A 14677-nucleotide genomic window follows, 5' to 3' on the forward strand; every position below is an offset into this window, starting at 1 on the left:
ATAAAAGTGAAGTTTGAGGTTCGAACCCTACCGCCTGCAACGTACATCCGCGATTTACCTCCTACATGTTAGTCGAGGACAAGACTGGTATAGACGTGAGATTAGTCTAGTGTGTAAGCCCAGGATACCCAACGATATAAAAATAAAATAAAAAATAGTCCTCTCTAATTCAAACTCACCTCAAATTGATCTAAAATAAATGAAGAAACATTAAGTGACAACCCACAAAAGAAAAAGGGAAAAAAGTAAAGCCTATCTCTACTAAAAAAATTATTAAATAATTCGAACCCATAATAACATAAGCTACAAATATTCAATGAATACAATAAACATAAGCTCGACATCACGAATGCATTATAACATAAGCTACAATTATTCAATGAATGCAACAAATATAAGCTCTAACATTTCTCCATGTATTAAGCTTATATTACTATAGGATTGTGTTTTTATTTATGTTTTTGATAATTCATGAACTTCATCACCATTGTATCACTTTGAATATATGAGCGATACCAGTCCGAAGGTGAAAGCCGTCCGTCTATTGACACACCATGATAATTCAACGGCATAATGCTACTTTGTTTAATATATATTATAAGTTCATGCTAAAGAATTAAAAGATATATATGTTATAACTTCATGCTAAAGAATTAAAAGATAAATCTGAGCCGTCCATCTACTTCGGCGTATGGCAGAAGGATCAGCGTTCATCAACCAGCTCGTGACGTTCTAGTGTCTTCCATGTGGCCGAACCATTCGAGAACCCTCATGCAACCTCACCCCCACCGTCCGATTAGCATCTCTTCCACGTGTCGGCATGTAGACCAATCTTATACCTTAGATTTGATAAAAGTAGATTCAACAGATCGTAATTTCACCCTCATTTTGACTTCATTTCGCGCTTATTTAAACAGCTCCACCGCCTCCGACCTTGTCCCAGAGAACCCAAAACCAGAAGCATCGTTTCCGACCCCCTCCAAAGCTCCCTCTCTCCTTACCAAATCATTCTTCGCGCTTTCTGCACGCTTTCGAGGGTTCAAATGGCTCCAGAAATGATTCCGACAGGTGCGATAACCGCCGGGTTCGCGAAACCGGCGAGGGTGCCGAGCCGGGCGTACGTGACGTTCTTGGCCGGCGACGGGGACTACGTGAAAGGCGTGGTAGGGTTGGCCAAGGGGTTGAGGAAGACAAAGGCGGCGTACCCTCTGGTGGTGGCGGTGCTGCCAGACGTACCGGCGGAGCACCTCCGTTTGCTGGAGGAGCAGGGGTGCATCGTCCGGGAGATAGAGCCGGTGTACCCGCCGGAGAACCAGACACAGTTCGCCATGGCGTATTACGTCATCAACTATTCTAAGCTCCGTATATGGGAGGTACGTACGTGTGTGTCTGTTAACACGTGCCACTATCAACTTTCCGACGTGGGAGCTCTGGGTGGCATGTCGCCATGCACAACTCTTAAAAAAGTTACAAATTTCCAATCAGATCTAAGGTCGAATGGCGAATCCTCCAGAAAGTCTTTTAACTTCCCGAAATACCCTTCCCTCTGGTCTTTCAAATAAGTTAACCCAAGGGCTTTTTTTTGTCATTTAGGAAAAATACTTTTTTTATAGTTTATAAATCCTAAAATTTTACGAAAATACCCGTCAACTCATCCAAATAAATTTGTTAAGAAATGGGTATTTTCGTCATATAAAACCTGGCCTCATGATTTCGTGTGGCAGCAGCTTTGGATGGCATGTCACCTTACCCAACGCTCAAGAGATATCCAAATTTGCCGTCCATTATAATATCGAAACTTCCAGAAATCGTGACTTGCCAAAAATACCCTCTGCTCTGATCACATGAGTATGTTAACCGTAGGGTATTGTTGTGAATGGCTGCAGTTCGTAGAGTACAGTAAGATGGTGTACTTGGACGGAGACATACAAGTATTCGGCAACATAGACCACCTGATGGACTTGCCGGACGGCCACTTCTACGCCGTGATGGACTGCTTCTGCGAGAAGACGTGGGCCCACACGCCGCAGTACAAGGTGGGGTACTGCCAGCAGTGCCCGGAAAGGGTGAGGTGGCCGGCTGAGATGGGCCCGCCGCCGTCCCTCTACTTCAACGCCGGCATGTTCGTGTTCGAGCCCAGCCTCTCCACCTACCACGATCTCCTCGAGACCGTCAGGATCACGCCCCCTACTACCTTCGCGGAGCAGGTAAATGGGAGTCCCTTTTCCGGGAATCGAATACCGGGAAATGGGAAATGGGTATTGGATTCTGACTAGTGGTGGAATTGGTTTGCAGGATTTTCTTAACATGTTCTTCAGAGACATATACAAGCCGCTGCCGCTTGTCTACAATCTTGTGCTTGCGATGTTGTGGCGGCACCCAGAAAATGTGGATCTTGACAAGGTGAAAGTCGCCCATTACTGCGCTGCGGTGAGTTCAATTGCCCATTAATATTAATCACCAATAATAAAATATGACAAAAAATAATATTGGCTTTATGGTGATCAAAATATTTGAATGAAATGATTCGAAAATGGGTCAAATTGGTTTGATTTTTTGTCAATTTAGCTGGGTTTTGATTGGAAAATGGGAAATTGTATCCGATCTTTGGTTGACTTAGTTGTGTTGACTAACAGGGGTCCAAACCGTGGAGGTATAAGGGGAAGGAGCAGAACATGCAGAGAGAGGACATAAAGATGCTGGTGAAGAAGTGGTGGGACATATACAACGACGAGTCCTTGGACTACAAGAGATCAGGCCCGACCGCCGCAGACGGCGGGGTCCTCACGGCGGAGGCGGTGAATCTGGAGCCATTCAGGGCGGCCCTGTCGGAGGCCGACGCCCTTCAATACGTGACTGCTCCCTCGGCGGCTTAGTTTATTAATTAATTACTCAGAGCTGGGCGCGAGGGAGCTGCTGAATTGGGTTCCACTTCATTATTGAAAAAAAAAAAAATTACATATATGAGTGGAATTTTTTTTTTTTGGGCCGGGGGGGGGGGTGGGGGAGGTAATCTTTTAAGGAGTGTTTAGGATTTTTTTTTGAAGGAGAGCGTGGGGTTGTGATTATATGTTAATATATGCTTCTTAAGTGTAATATTTTTGAATAATTGTGGAATGAAATGTAGCTGTTTTTTGTTTATTTATTTTTTGATATAAATATAGATTAAGAAGTAAAGTATGGACCTTAGTTCTTAGGTCAAATGATCATAATATTATTATTAGAACTAAATGAGTGTATAGAAACAAGAAGGATGGAAATGAAGTAGTAACTAGAAATAAAATTAAACTAGTTGCCTAAAGATATAATCAGGAAGAAGGGAATTATCTTGAAGAAATCTATACTCTTGTAGTTAGAATGAAAATAATTCGTATGTTGTTTGCTTATGCCGCTTTAAGAACTTTAAATTGTATGAAATGGATGTCAATGTAGTGATTTTTTATTAGAGAATGAGTTTACTCGTGGCAAAATTGAGATTATACTTTTCATCAAATCTAAAAATGATATGCTCATTGATCAAATTTATGTTGATTTTATTTTTGGAATAACTAATGATAACTTGTGTAATGAGTTTGTTAAATGTATGTAAAGTGAATTCGAAATGAGTATGATGAGTGAATTGAGTTTTTTCCTAAGTCTTCAAATCAAACAAGTTAAGCACGAAACCTTTATATGTCAATCTAAATATGCTAGAAATTTGCTAAAGAAATTTAATAAGGAAGATGGTAAAATTTTTGGCACTCTTATTGAGTTTTTTCATAAAACTTGATAAAGATGAGTAAGACATCCCTGTTGATGTGAAGTTATATCATGACATGATTGATAGTCTCCTATACCTTATAGCTAGTCTACCTGATATCATGTTTAGCGTGTGGATGTGTGCTAGGTTTCAAATTGCTTCTAAGGAGTCTCTTCTATTACCAGTCAAACAAATTCTTAGGTACCTTGTTGGAACTGTTGAATTAGACTTATGGTACCCTAAGCATATGATATTTGAGATTGTTAGTTATATTGATGCTGATTTTCCGGTAATAAGGTTGACAGGAAGAGTACTAGCAGTTCTTGTCACTATTTAGGACAATCTCTAATTTCTTGGTTTTTCAAAAAACAAAACTCAGTTGTCTTATTCACAGCCGAAACAAAATGTATTGCGGCTGGAAGTTGTTGTGCTCCAATGCTCAATATGAAACAACTACTTGTGGATTTTGGATTGCACTATGATATAGTTTCAATTAGATGTGATAATACTAGTGCAATTAATATATCTAAAAATCTTATCTCATATTCACGAACCAAACATATTGAGATTAGACATCATTTCATTCGTGATCATGTACAGAAAGGGTATGTGGCACTTGAGTTTGTGTAAACAAATGAGCAGTGAGCCAATATCTTCATCAAACCATTTTAGGAAGATAGATTCATACATATTAGACGTGAGCTAGGTCTAATGCATAGTGGAGATGCCTCCTAGATTTTTGATAGAGTGCACAAACTTAGGGGGAGCTTCTTAACATAGAAAACATATGACTCTAAACTATAATTCTATCATTGTTTTATATTTTATGAGTTTGTATGTGTTCTTGGAAAATATTGCATGTTGATAGTTATATTTATGTTTTTTGTCCTGATCATATTGAACTATTTGAGTTAGTAGTTGTGGATAAATTGTTAATTTAAATTCAATCGAGTCATTTTTATATAGGTATTTTTGGAAAAAATACTCTATTTTCAAACGTCATGCTACTAAAATTTCTAAAAACTTTTTCCAAACATATCTTGTATTCAAATGATTCATACTTAATGCCTATGTCTATGTGCTTTATGTTTATCATAGTCATTTTTGCTGTTGCTAAAAGGGGGAGAAGAAGCACAAAATTGGATACTTTTGAAAAATATTTTATCTTATAAATCTTTAAAAATTTTCATTGTGCATATTCTTAGGGGAAACCTTTCGAGGCTATACCCACTTTTGCATGATGTATTTGTCATCATCAAAAAGTGGGAGAATATTGACCTTATAGGTCATACCCGTTTTTTATTATGACAAATACTCAGGTATTTAATGCCTATCAAGATTGTGTGCAGGTTCATATTAGTTAGATCACTTGATGACATGTGAAGCTTAAAGAATAAAGACTTAGAAGATTTATTTTTGTTGTAATTTATATTTTGCTTTATTGAGGTCTGTAATAGTTATATAGGAAAATGTCTATAATAATTACTGCATATCATTCATGTAGTAGCAATAAGCTCAAAAGACTTTAGGTCCTTGCACTTACATGTAAGAAAGTTCCCAATATCACATATATTATCACGGGAATTAATTGAAGTAAACTAGGACTTAGAGGGTTAAATTGGTGAGGCATCAGGTGATTGAATAATGGTGTTCAAAACACCTCGGGGACCGAACCATTGACCAGTCAGCAAGTTGACTTGGTTTCAGATGACCGAACTAAAAGGACTGTATCGTCCTCGGTCAACCGTACGTATATTCTGACTTTTTCCACCTACTCGGCAGCTTGAACTTTCACGTTCAAAATTACCTCGGGCTACCGAACTCAAGACCAGACGACCAAATCTTGGACAGAATGGAAATCGCCAAAAGTGTTTTGTTTTCCCATAGTTCCAACATTGTACTTGTTGGCCTGCTCTAGATTTACTTCTATTCCGATTAGAATTTTTAGATTTTGATTTGCCCTAATTTGAATTTCTGTCATTACCTCTGCCTCTTGTCTCAAGTTTTAGGGCAGAACCAGATCCTGAGGTTTCACCTGCCTTACTTATTGCCATCTTTATTGCCTCCCAATTGTTTGGCAAGGAAGACAAAACGATCAGTGCATAGATCTCATCATCAAAATCAATTTCCACAGACAACAATTGATTTGTGATAGTGTTAAACTCCTTCGGATGTTGTCTATGTCCACGGAATTGTAGGGTTTTCACTATTATCAGGAAGAAAATATAGAGTGCAGCCGCATAGTTTCAATGCTTCAACCCTAATCACCAAAACAACAGTTTTTATATCTTGCGCACAGGATTCACAATGGGTTACAAAACGGGCCAAAAAAATTTTCCTAGAGGGCATTGCCCCCGGGCCCTTAAGGTGGACTAGGATAAAGAAGAATCTCCCATTAAAAAACCATGCACCATTATTTCGGGTTAGGATATGATTTAGATTAAATACAACTAGGTTCCACAAAGCCCAACGTCCTTCTCTAATCAAAAACAAAAGTAGACTATCAAAGGACAACCTTTTAATTTGAGACATGCACTTCAACTTTCTATAATTGCTGCATCATTCAATGACTTCATCATTCTTTCCTAAATAATCATCAAACTTGCCTACAAGACATCTTCTAAGAAAGTCCTTTCTCTTCTATGCACTTGACTTGTTTCGCTCAATGAATAGGGTTGTCTTTAGAAACGTCATTTTGCATCCCCTCCCACGTAAAAATCCCTTGTTTCACAGACGGAATAGAGATGTGTTTTTTCTAACTCCACTATCTTTTAACTAACCTTTTTTTCTTTTGTTTTGCAAACTCTTAGCTGTTTTGTTTGATGGTGATAGATCTCTTTGAAATTTCTTTATGGCCGGCCTTCGCTAATCTCAAGAAACCTTCAAATGATTTGAACATTTTGAAGTCTAAGAAGAACGAACCTTTATCTTTTTTTTTGGTTTTTCCTCTAATTTCCCATCTTTTGGTTAAGGTCTCTTTAGTTGCTTCCTTTGATATTGGATCTCTTCGAGACCTCTACCCAACCTAGGAATCGCTTAATGTGTGAAAATAAATTGCTCTACTCAAGCCCCACCCTTTACATGTTAGTATAAGGAACTCACTTCTATTAAGATCTTGTAGCTTAGTTCAATTAACCAACAAATTCCCGATGAAAAGAGCTAGGTTCCTCACCATCATATATAGACAAGGAGAGAGAGAGAGAGAGAGAGAGAGAGAGAGAGAGAGAGAGAGAGAGAGAGAGAGAGAGAGAGAGAGAGTACATATTTTTTAAGCTCATAAAGCTTCATCAAAATGACACTATATATAGGAAAATGGTATATTGTTGTTTATGCATTGACTTGGAGAATTATTTCCTTATAACTCCATATATAAAATAATTAACTTGGACCATGTAACTACTTGATCATACTTAAAGTAATATCTGTGATTTTAGTCACATTTTGGATTTCACCTATTATGGGTGACTGAAGATGACTCCTTTTGTATAGATTTTCACAATGAATCACTGCATTTGTGCCATCTTTAATAGATCCCGTGACTTCTTTGTAAGCTCTGTCCCGTGCTTGCGCATATGCTTTCCAAAACTTGTCCATTGCAAAATTGAAATCACTTTGGCAAACTCCAAGCCTCTGCTTCTCCATTGCACTCTTTGCAGCACTAACCAAAGTGGCAATCCGATGAGAAGTGTTTGTTGCTTGTTCTACATTTAAGGCAATAGAAAGGATAAAAAGCCCAAAGTCGTCAGCCGGAGGAGTACGAGGGTCCTGTTGGAAAATGGTCATGCAGAAGTTGTAGTCATGAGTCTTCTTACAGACTTTCTTAAGCTCACCAATGGTGGTTTTAACCTCAAACCTTAAAGCATTAGAGTGGAAGCAAAAAAGAGAGGTGAGAAGGAAAGAGAGAGAGAACAAAAGCCATACTTGAGAAAGAGGAGCCATTTTTTTTTTCCCTAGATAGGTTTATCTTCAAATTCTTGATCTTGCTTTGGTATATAAACATAGAGGGAAAGAAAACTACAGAAGACAAATGAGAGGAAATTGTATAGGAGCATTATCTTCTTGGATAACAGAGTTAATGCGTACTACATAATAGGTATATAATTAATGAGTGCATACACTTTGGTATTTCAAGAGATTTGTCTTTGACCGAAAGTTACTCATTTACTATAATTAATTTCATTCACTTGGTCAATGAAGAAATGTGCACACATATAATTAAGTTATAAATTATTTTATATTTCCATGGCACAAATTTCGCGCCAAAATTACTTTAAAGTTACTATTTTAAATATAATTATGAAAACTGAGATAAAAAATAGTCCAAGTAATTACAAAAATTAAAGTTATTTAAAATTTGAAATTGTAAAAATTATTTTATACATAAATGTTAACTAGTTATTATTAAACATGCTTATCAATAGCAATAAGTAATATAAATTACGAATTAATGCACTCTACTTTAAATTATGAAAAGAAATTTTATTTTGTATGCATATCTTTTTTACAAAGCATTTATAGTTATGCCTTTCATGTCCAAAAATTTAAGCATAGTTTTTTTTTAGTAAGTTTCTAATATTTCCTAAAACAAATGATTTCATAAAAAATATGGTTTTTTTTTTTTTATTAAATGTAACTTTATTAAAGGAGCAACAAGCAAGCAGCTTAAATCTTCAAGAAGAATACAAGGAGGGGAAAGATGAAATGTTACCTTTTTTCAAATATGTTAATGTTATATTAAACGTTAGATGGTTATTGTTAAAAATTATTATAAGCAACATTGAATGAAGAAGACTACAAAGTTAATTTATGCACACCCATATATATACATACATATTTTTGTGTATATGTGTGTGAATTTAACTACTACTTTTGTGTGGGGTCCCTTATAAATTAATACATTTTTAGAACCATTAAGCAAAAAATAGTATATATGTACAAACAACAAAAATTACTAATCATAAAAAATTAAAGGTAAAAGACATTGACCTATTTTGAGGTTTGATTAAAAGACAATGACCTCCCCTAAGGTTTTAAAAATTTTAAGGATCTTTCTTTAAGGTTTCAAGAAATCCAAGACCTCCTCTGAGATTTTCCAAAAATACACAACAATTTCTTTGTATTTTATAAAAAGACAAGTTATTTAAGAAGATGTATGTGTCTTTTTGGTGAACCTTAGGAGAGGATTGTGACATTCCTCAAGGAAGATTTGTGACATTTTTGAAACTTCAAGTGATGTCTTTATCTTTTTATCAAATTTTAGGAGAGGTGAGTGTCTTTTGCCCTTATAATAAAATAGAACAAAAGATAGTAATCTCTTATGTGATTTAGCTAAAAAAAAAAAAGCAAATATCTTCTTTGAGGTTTCAAAAATCATATAAACATTCCCTGAGATTTCAAAAATCTACAAACATCACCTAAGATTTCAAAAACCCACAAACCTTCCCTAACATTTGATATTTGGGACACTTAATGTCCTCAAAAAGGTTATCTTTTTTGTGAAATATAAGGGGAGATATATGCCTTTTTGACAAATATTAGGAGAGATATTGACTTTTTGAGTTCGTCTCCTGTTTTGATTATGACAAACCACAGTATATCATCTGTGTGTTAAGTGTATGAACAAGTTTACTTTTCTAAGCACGGATAACAGATGAGAAATGGTAGTTGGGAAGTACTCAAATGAGCACATCATTCAGTGCAATCCATGGAATTGCCGAGGAGGAGAGCATGAAGCCTTTGTTTGTTTTAAGTTGTATTTTTATATTTATCATTTGGGTCTGTAATAATAATTCAAGGTCTATAATAATTAATGTATTGCATGCATGGTAGGACTATAAACTCAGTAATGTCGTAGACAGACCGTAGGTTAATCAAAGGACATTAGACAGTCGACCGTCGCCAGGTTTTTTGGCTAAGTTAAAAAGTCTTAGCCATATAACGACCCTAGGTTCCTGCACGTAACTTTTGCTAAAAAAAAAGACCTAAATTTTAAGTTTGAAAGGGTTTCAGGCGACCAAATTGTGTGCATTAAAAATACCTCGATCGACTGAATAGTTAAAAAGTCAATATGTTGACTATGGCTTGAGCAATCGAACTAATTTGAACTAAACGTCCACGGTCAACCTAACCCTGGCCTTAACTTTTCCCAGCTTCCATGGCGTCCGAACTTTAAGTTCATTTTTACCACGGGCGATCGAATCCTTAAGTTCGGCAGACGGAACTATTTGTCAGACGACCAAACCTTGAGCAGTTTAGAAATCGCCTTTAACTCAGCCACCTAAACTGTTCACTGGCACTCGAAGTTGAAAATCTACTTTTCGGTATGCGTCTATTCAGGCGACCGAACCTATGGTTTGGGCGACCGAAACTCTCGGGTTGTTATATTTTTAACTATGGTAACATGGGTTAATTAAGGGAAAATTGGTTTTAAAATTCATTAAACAAATTTAAGAATACCTTTCATGCCCCAACGGATACTTTTTTTAGTGAGGCTATATATATGCCTCTATTTGGAAAGATTAAAAACAAGATAAGGGCTTTTGATTAAAAAAATTTTCTCTAAAATTTCTAGAGCTTCATTTCCACCTACAAGCCCATATACTCCACCTATTTTCATTCTCTTGCAAAATCATATTTGGTGTGAGTGCTTTGAGAGATCCTACACTTCTTATACTAGCTTATACTCTCATATTGATTGTCGATTTTTGAGAGAGTTAAGCCCAAAGTGTTCCTCATTGGTTTAATCAATAAATTCATTTGTGAGGAAACTTTATAAGCTTGTGAGTCCTTGCACTTTTATTGCAAGACTTTTAAGCTTGTCTTGTGTTTTGTATAAAATATTTTTGACAAGTTTGGTTTGCAAATATCTCTAGTGCTTAAACTTTTGAAAATCATTTCAAGATATTTGATTATACTCTTGGATATTTTTGAAACATTATTTGTGGTTGATGTATTTATATAGATTGTTTCAAAGAAACTTTACTAGCTCATTCTCACACTTTAATTGCATAATGACATTATATTGAGAGTAATTTCATATATCTTCATTGAGCTTATAATTTCCTATCATATTGAAGTGCATTGGTTATTGCTTGTGCGTATCGGTACAAATCTGCTTGTATTATAAATATTTTTGTTTGTATGCAAATTTTATATTCATTGTTGTATTCCAAGTGTGGCCTGAGGGAGCGTTAATCCAATTTGGAAGGATTGGTTGTAAAGGTTGTGATCAACCCTGTGAATGTGACTTAGGGCTTTCTCTGCCCTATAAGGAGAGTGTGTAAAGGTTGAAGTCAACCCTGAAAATTTGACCTGGTTGTAATCGGTGCTGCTCCACTCATTAAGTGAGTAATAGTGGTAATCATCGGGCTTGCGAACTAAGGCAAGGACGTAGGTAGTGTTGGCCGAACCTCGATAACATATCGTGTGTCTGCTTTTAATTTCCTTCACTTTATATTCCTGCGCATGTATGTTATATTTCAATTTTTGTGAATGCTTGGAAATACTGAGATTGTTTTAATTGTTTAAATATTTGCTTAGTTAGTTACCAGTGTGATTGAGATTGCATAGAAAGATCCTAAGTTGTAAAATACTGCTGCTATTTGGTTTTACCTAGGCAAAACCAATTCACCCCCCCCCCCCCCTTCTTAAGAATACTCCAATTCCAAAAAGAAATGTATGAAAATTTTGAAATCTAAAGGAAGGTCTTTGAGATTTTGAAAATTTCAAGAAAATTCGTGTTTTTTGTGAAATCTAGTGGAAGTCAATGTCTTTTACCCTAAAAAAAAATATTATGTATAACATCCCTATTTTAGATTATCAAACGAATTTTTTTTTTTAATTTAAATGTACATAATTTTCACAAAGCATTTATAGTTATACCTTGCATGTCCAAATATCAAAGTACAATTTTTTTTAAAAAAATAACTTTCTATTATTTCCTAAAACAACTGAATTTATTAAAAATATGTTGAGTCTATATATATAATAATTATATTTCATGGCAGTCAACTTGTATGAGTTCGATTGTGATGATATTATTCTTGCAACCTTTAATGTAAACAACTCCTCATTTTCCCCTTCAACTATGTTTAACACTTCTTAATTACAACCTATTTTTTAAACACATTTCTCTTACACATTATCACTAAATTTATTTTAAAATTATTAACATTAATTTTAATTCAATAACATATATCTTTTGAGATAAAAAGATCTCTCATTGCTAAAAATGAAGACAATTATTTTAATTGAATAATGAAACATTTGACTATTTTATCATTTTGATCAAGTAATAAAAAAATTCAATTTTTTTAAATTTAAAACAGTCAACCTCTAAACAATAATAATTAAGAAACTAATAAGACTATTAAATTTATTTTATTGCATGTTCTTATAGTATAATCCTTGATTCTCATTATAAACACCCCATTTGGCTCGGTCATTATATAGCAAATTTTAGGTGTTTTTACCTTATTTTCATTTTAAATTTTAAGCATATTTAGGTTGATTTTCTTGTTGATTGTCTGATTTAATTTTTTTTAAATAAAAATTGTAAAATGAGTATCGTCTAAGTTCTTATCCTAACTGTAAGGAATAGTGTATTCCCAAGAGGGGAGGGGGAGTGAGTTGGGTTTTTTAAAAATTCTAGGTCAAGTATGTCCTATTTTTCAATCATAGCCAGTATTACTCAAACCTAATATTTTTCAAGTCAAACTTAAATCCCTTAAATATTTATGTATGCAAATATTTAAAACAAATATAATAATCACAACAAATTAAATGTAAGCACACAACTTTGTGGAAAAATAAAGAGTATAGGGAAAGAAAGCACAAACACAATATTTTTTATGAGGTTCGGCTGTACCCGCCTATGTCCTTGCCTCAAGCCAACCCGCTTGTGAATTCCACTATCCTACTCACTTAACCAGGCAGAGTAAAACCATTTACAACCACTCCTTACCAGATGGAGCCTTCCTGTTCAGGCGATATTCCACGCCTAACACACTCCTTCAGTAGGATGGAGCCCCCCTCTTCAGGCGATAGCCCATACCTGGCACACGGTTCACTACCCAGTATCTGTATGGTCCTCTTTGTCTATCCATCAGTCTGAGGATGAAATATTGTATTGAATGTTAGCTTTGATCCCAAGGCTCCTTGTAAACTCTTCTAGAATTGAGATGTGAACCATAGGTCCCGGTAAAAAACGAGGGACACTGGCACGCCATGCAGTTTGACTATCTCTTGTATATATAACTCTGTCAATCTACTCATGGAGTAGTTAACTCTGATGGGAAGAAAATAGATAGTCTTCATCAATTGGTCAATGACTACCCAAATGGCGCTCTGTCCCTGAAGTGCCGGCAGTAACCCAGTGACGAATTCCATAGAAATGTGCTCCCACTTCCATTCGAGAATGTTAGTGGTTGCAACAGTCCCGTCGGTTTCTGATGCTCAGCCTTCACTTGCTAGCATGTCAAACACTGCTCCATGTATCCAGCAATTTCTTTCTTTATATTACCCCACCAAAAAGACTCCTATAAATCCTTGTACATCTTAGTAAGTCCTGGGTGTACTATATAAAGGGAACGATGCGCTTCCTCTAGGATAGTTCTTTTAATCTCAACATCAGCAGGTACTCATAGTCTGGTACGAAATCTTAACACTCCATCATCTGAGATATTAAAATATGTCCTCTGTCAGCTCGGCACCTTATCCACAATCTTTACGGATTCCACATATTTCATCTGAGCAACTTTAATTCTTTCATGTAAAGTGGGCTGAATTACTAGATTGGCGATGAGTGCCTGGTGATCTCCCTCTACTAATTCCACACCTAATCTTTCTAAATCCATCCTGATCTGATGTTGATTACTATTGCAGATAATGATGCACTTTCTGACTTACGACTTAGTGCATTAGCTATCAAATTAGCTTTCCCTGAGTGGTAACTGATGGTACAGTCATAATCTTTAATCAACTCTACCCACCTCCTCTACCTCATATTTAACTCCTTTTGCATGAAAAAGTATTTAAGATTTTGTGGTTTTTGAAGATCTCGCACCTACCCCCATACAGATAGTGCCTCCAAATTTTCAATGCAAAAACTACTATTGCAAATTTCAAATCATGCGTAGCGTAGTTCTTCTCAAATTCCTTAAGTTGCCGAGAAGCGTATGCCACAACTTTTCCCTGCTGTATCATAACACACCCCAGCCCCTTCTGATATGTGTCACTATAGATCACGAAACCATAATTTCCTGATGGAATGGTCAAAACTGGAGCAATGACGAGTCATTGCTTCAATTCATGGAAACTCTACTCACAATCATCGGTCCACTCAAACTTCACATTTTTTCTCGTTAACCATGTTAGAGGACCAAATAGTCTGGAAAAACCCTTCACAAACTGCCTATAGTATCCTACAAAACCTAAGAAACTTCGGATCTCTTGAACATTCCTCGGTCTCACCCAATTCACTACCATCCCTGGATATCACATGCCCAAGGAATATAACTTCCTCTAGCCAGAATTCACTTTTTTTTTGGATTTAGCGTACAACTTCCTTTCTCTCAACACTTATAACACCATCCTCAATTGATTTTCTTGCTCCTTGAAACTCTTTGAATAGACCAGAATATCATCCATGAAAATCACTACAAATTGGTCCAGGTATTCATGAAAAACCCTGTTCATTAAATCCATAAATGCCGCAAGAGCATTGGTCAGTTCAAAGGGCATAACCAAGAACTCATAGTGGCCATACGTAGTTCGAAAAGCCATTTTCGGAACATCTTCTTATTTAATTTTTACCTAATGGTACCAGTATCGAAGATCAATCTTGGAATTAATAGACTTGTATTCCTTGAAACTGATCAAACATATCATCAATACAGCGAAGAGGATACTTATTCTAATTGTCACTTTATTTATCTCCCT

The 14677-nt window shown here is 35.8% G+C and overlaps 2 protein-coding genes across 2 annotated transcripts in view; one reads left to right on the forward strand and one right to left on the reverse strand.

Moving 5' to 3' along the window:
- Nucleotides 1-573: 573 nt before the first annotated feature.
- On the forward strand, nucleotides 574-3141 carry LOC131154821 (galactinol synthase 2-like). The gene is made up of 4 exons (XM_058107587.1): nucleotides 574-1373; nucleotides 1887-2207; nucleotides 2296-2430; nucleotides 2637-3141. Exons 1-4 carry the CDS (start codon nucleotides 1044-1046, stop codon nucleotides 2874-2876), a joined length of 1026 nt encoding a protein of 341 aa, XP_057963570.1. The 5' UTR covers nucleotides 574-1043; the 3' UTR covers nucleotides 2877-3141.
- A 3875-nt stretch (nucleotides 3142-7016) lies between these two features.
- The window catches only part of LOC131154822 (pectinesterase inhibitor 5-like), a 31066-nt gene continuing 23405 nt past the window's right edge, over nucleotides 7017-14677 (reverse strand). The window contains exon 3 of the mRNA XM_058107588.1: nucleotides 7017-7504. Coding sequence (XP_057963571.1) covers nucleotides 7136-7504 — 369 coding nt within the window. The 3' untranslated portion in view covers nucleotides 7017-7135. The remainder of the gene's footprint in view (nucleotides 7505-14677) is intronic.

Source organism: Malania oleifera, chromosome 5 (genome assembly GCF_029873635.1).
Source record: "Malania oleifera isolate guangnan ecotype guangnan chromosome 5, ASM2987363v1, whole genome shotgun sequence".
NCBI classification, from domain to species: domain Eukaryota; kingdom Viridiplantae; phylum Streptophyta; class Magnoliopsida; order Santalales; family Ximeniaceae; genus Malania; species Malania oleifera.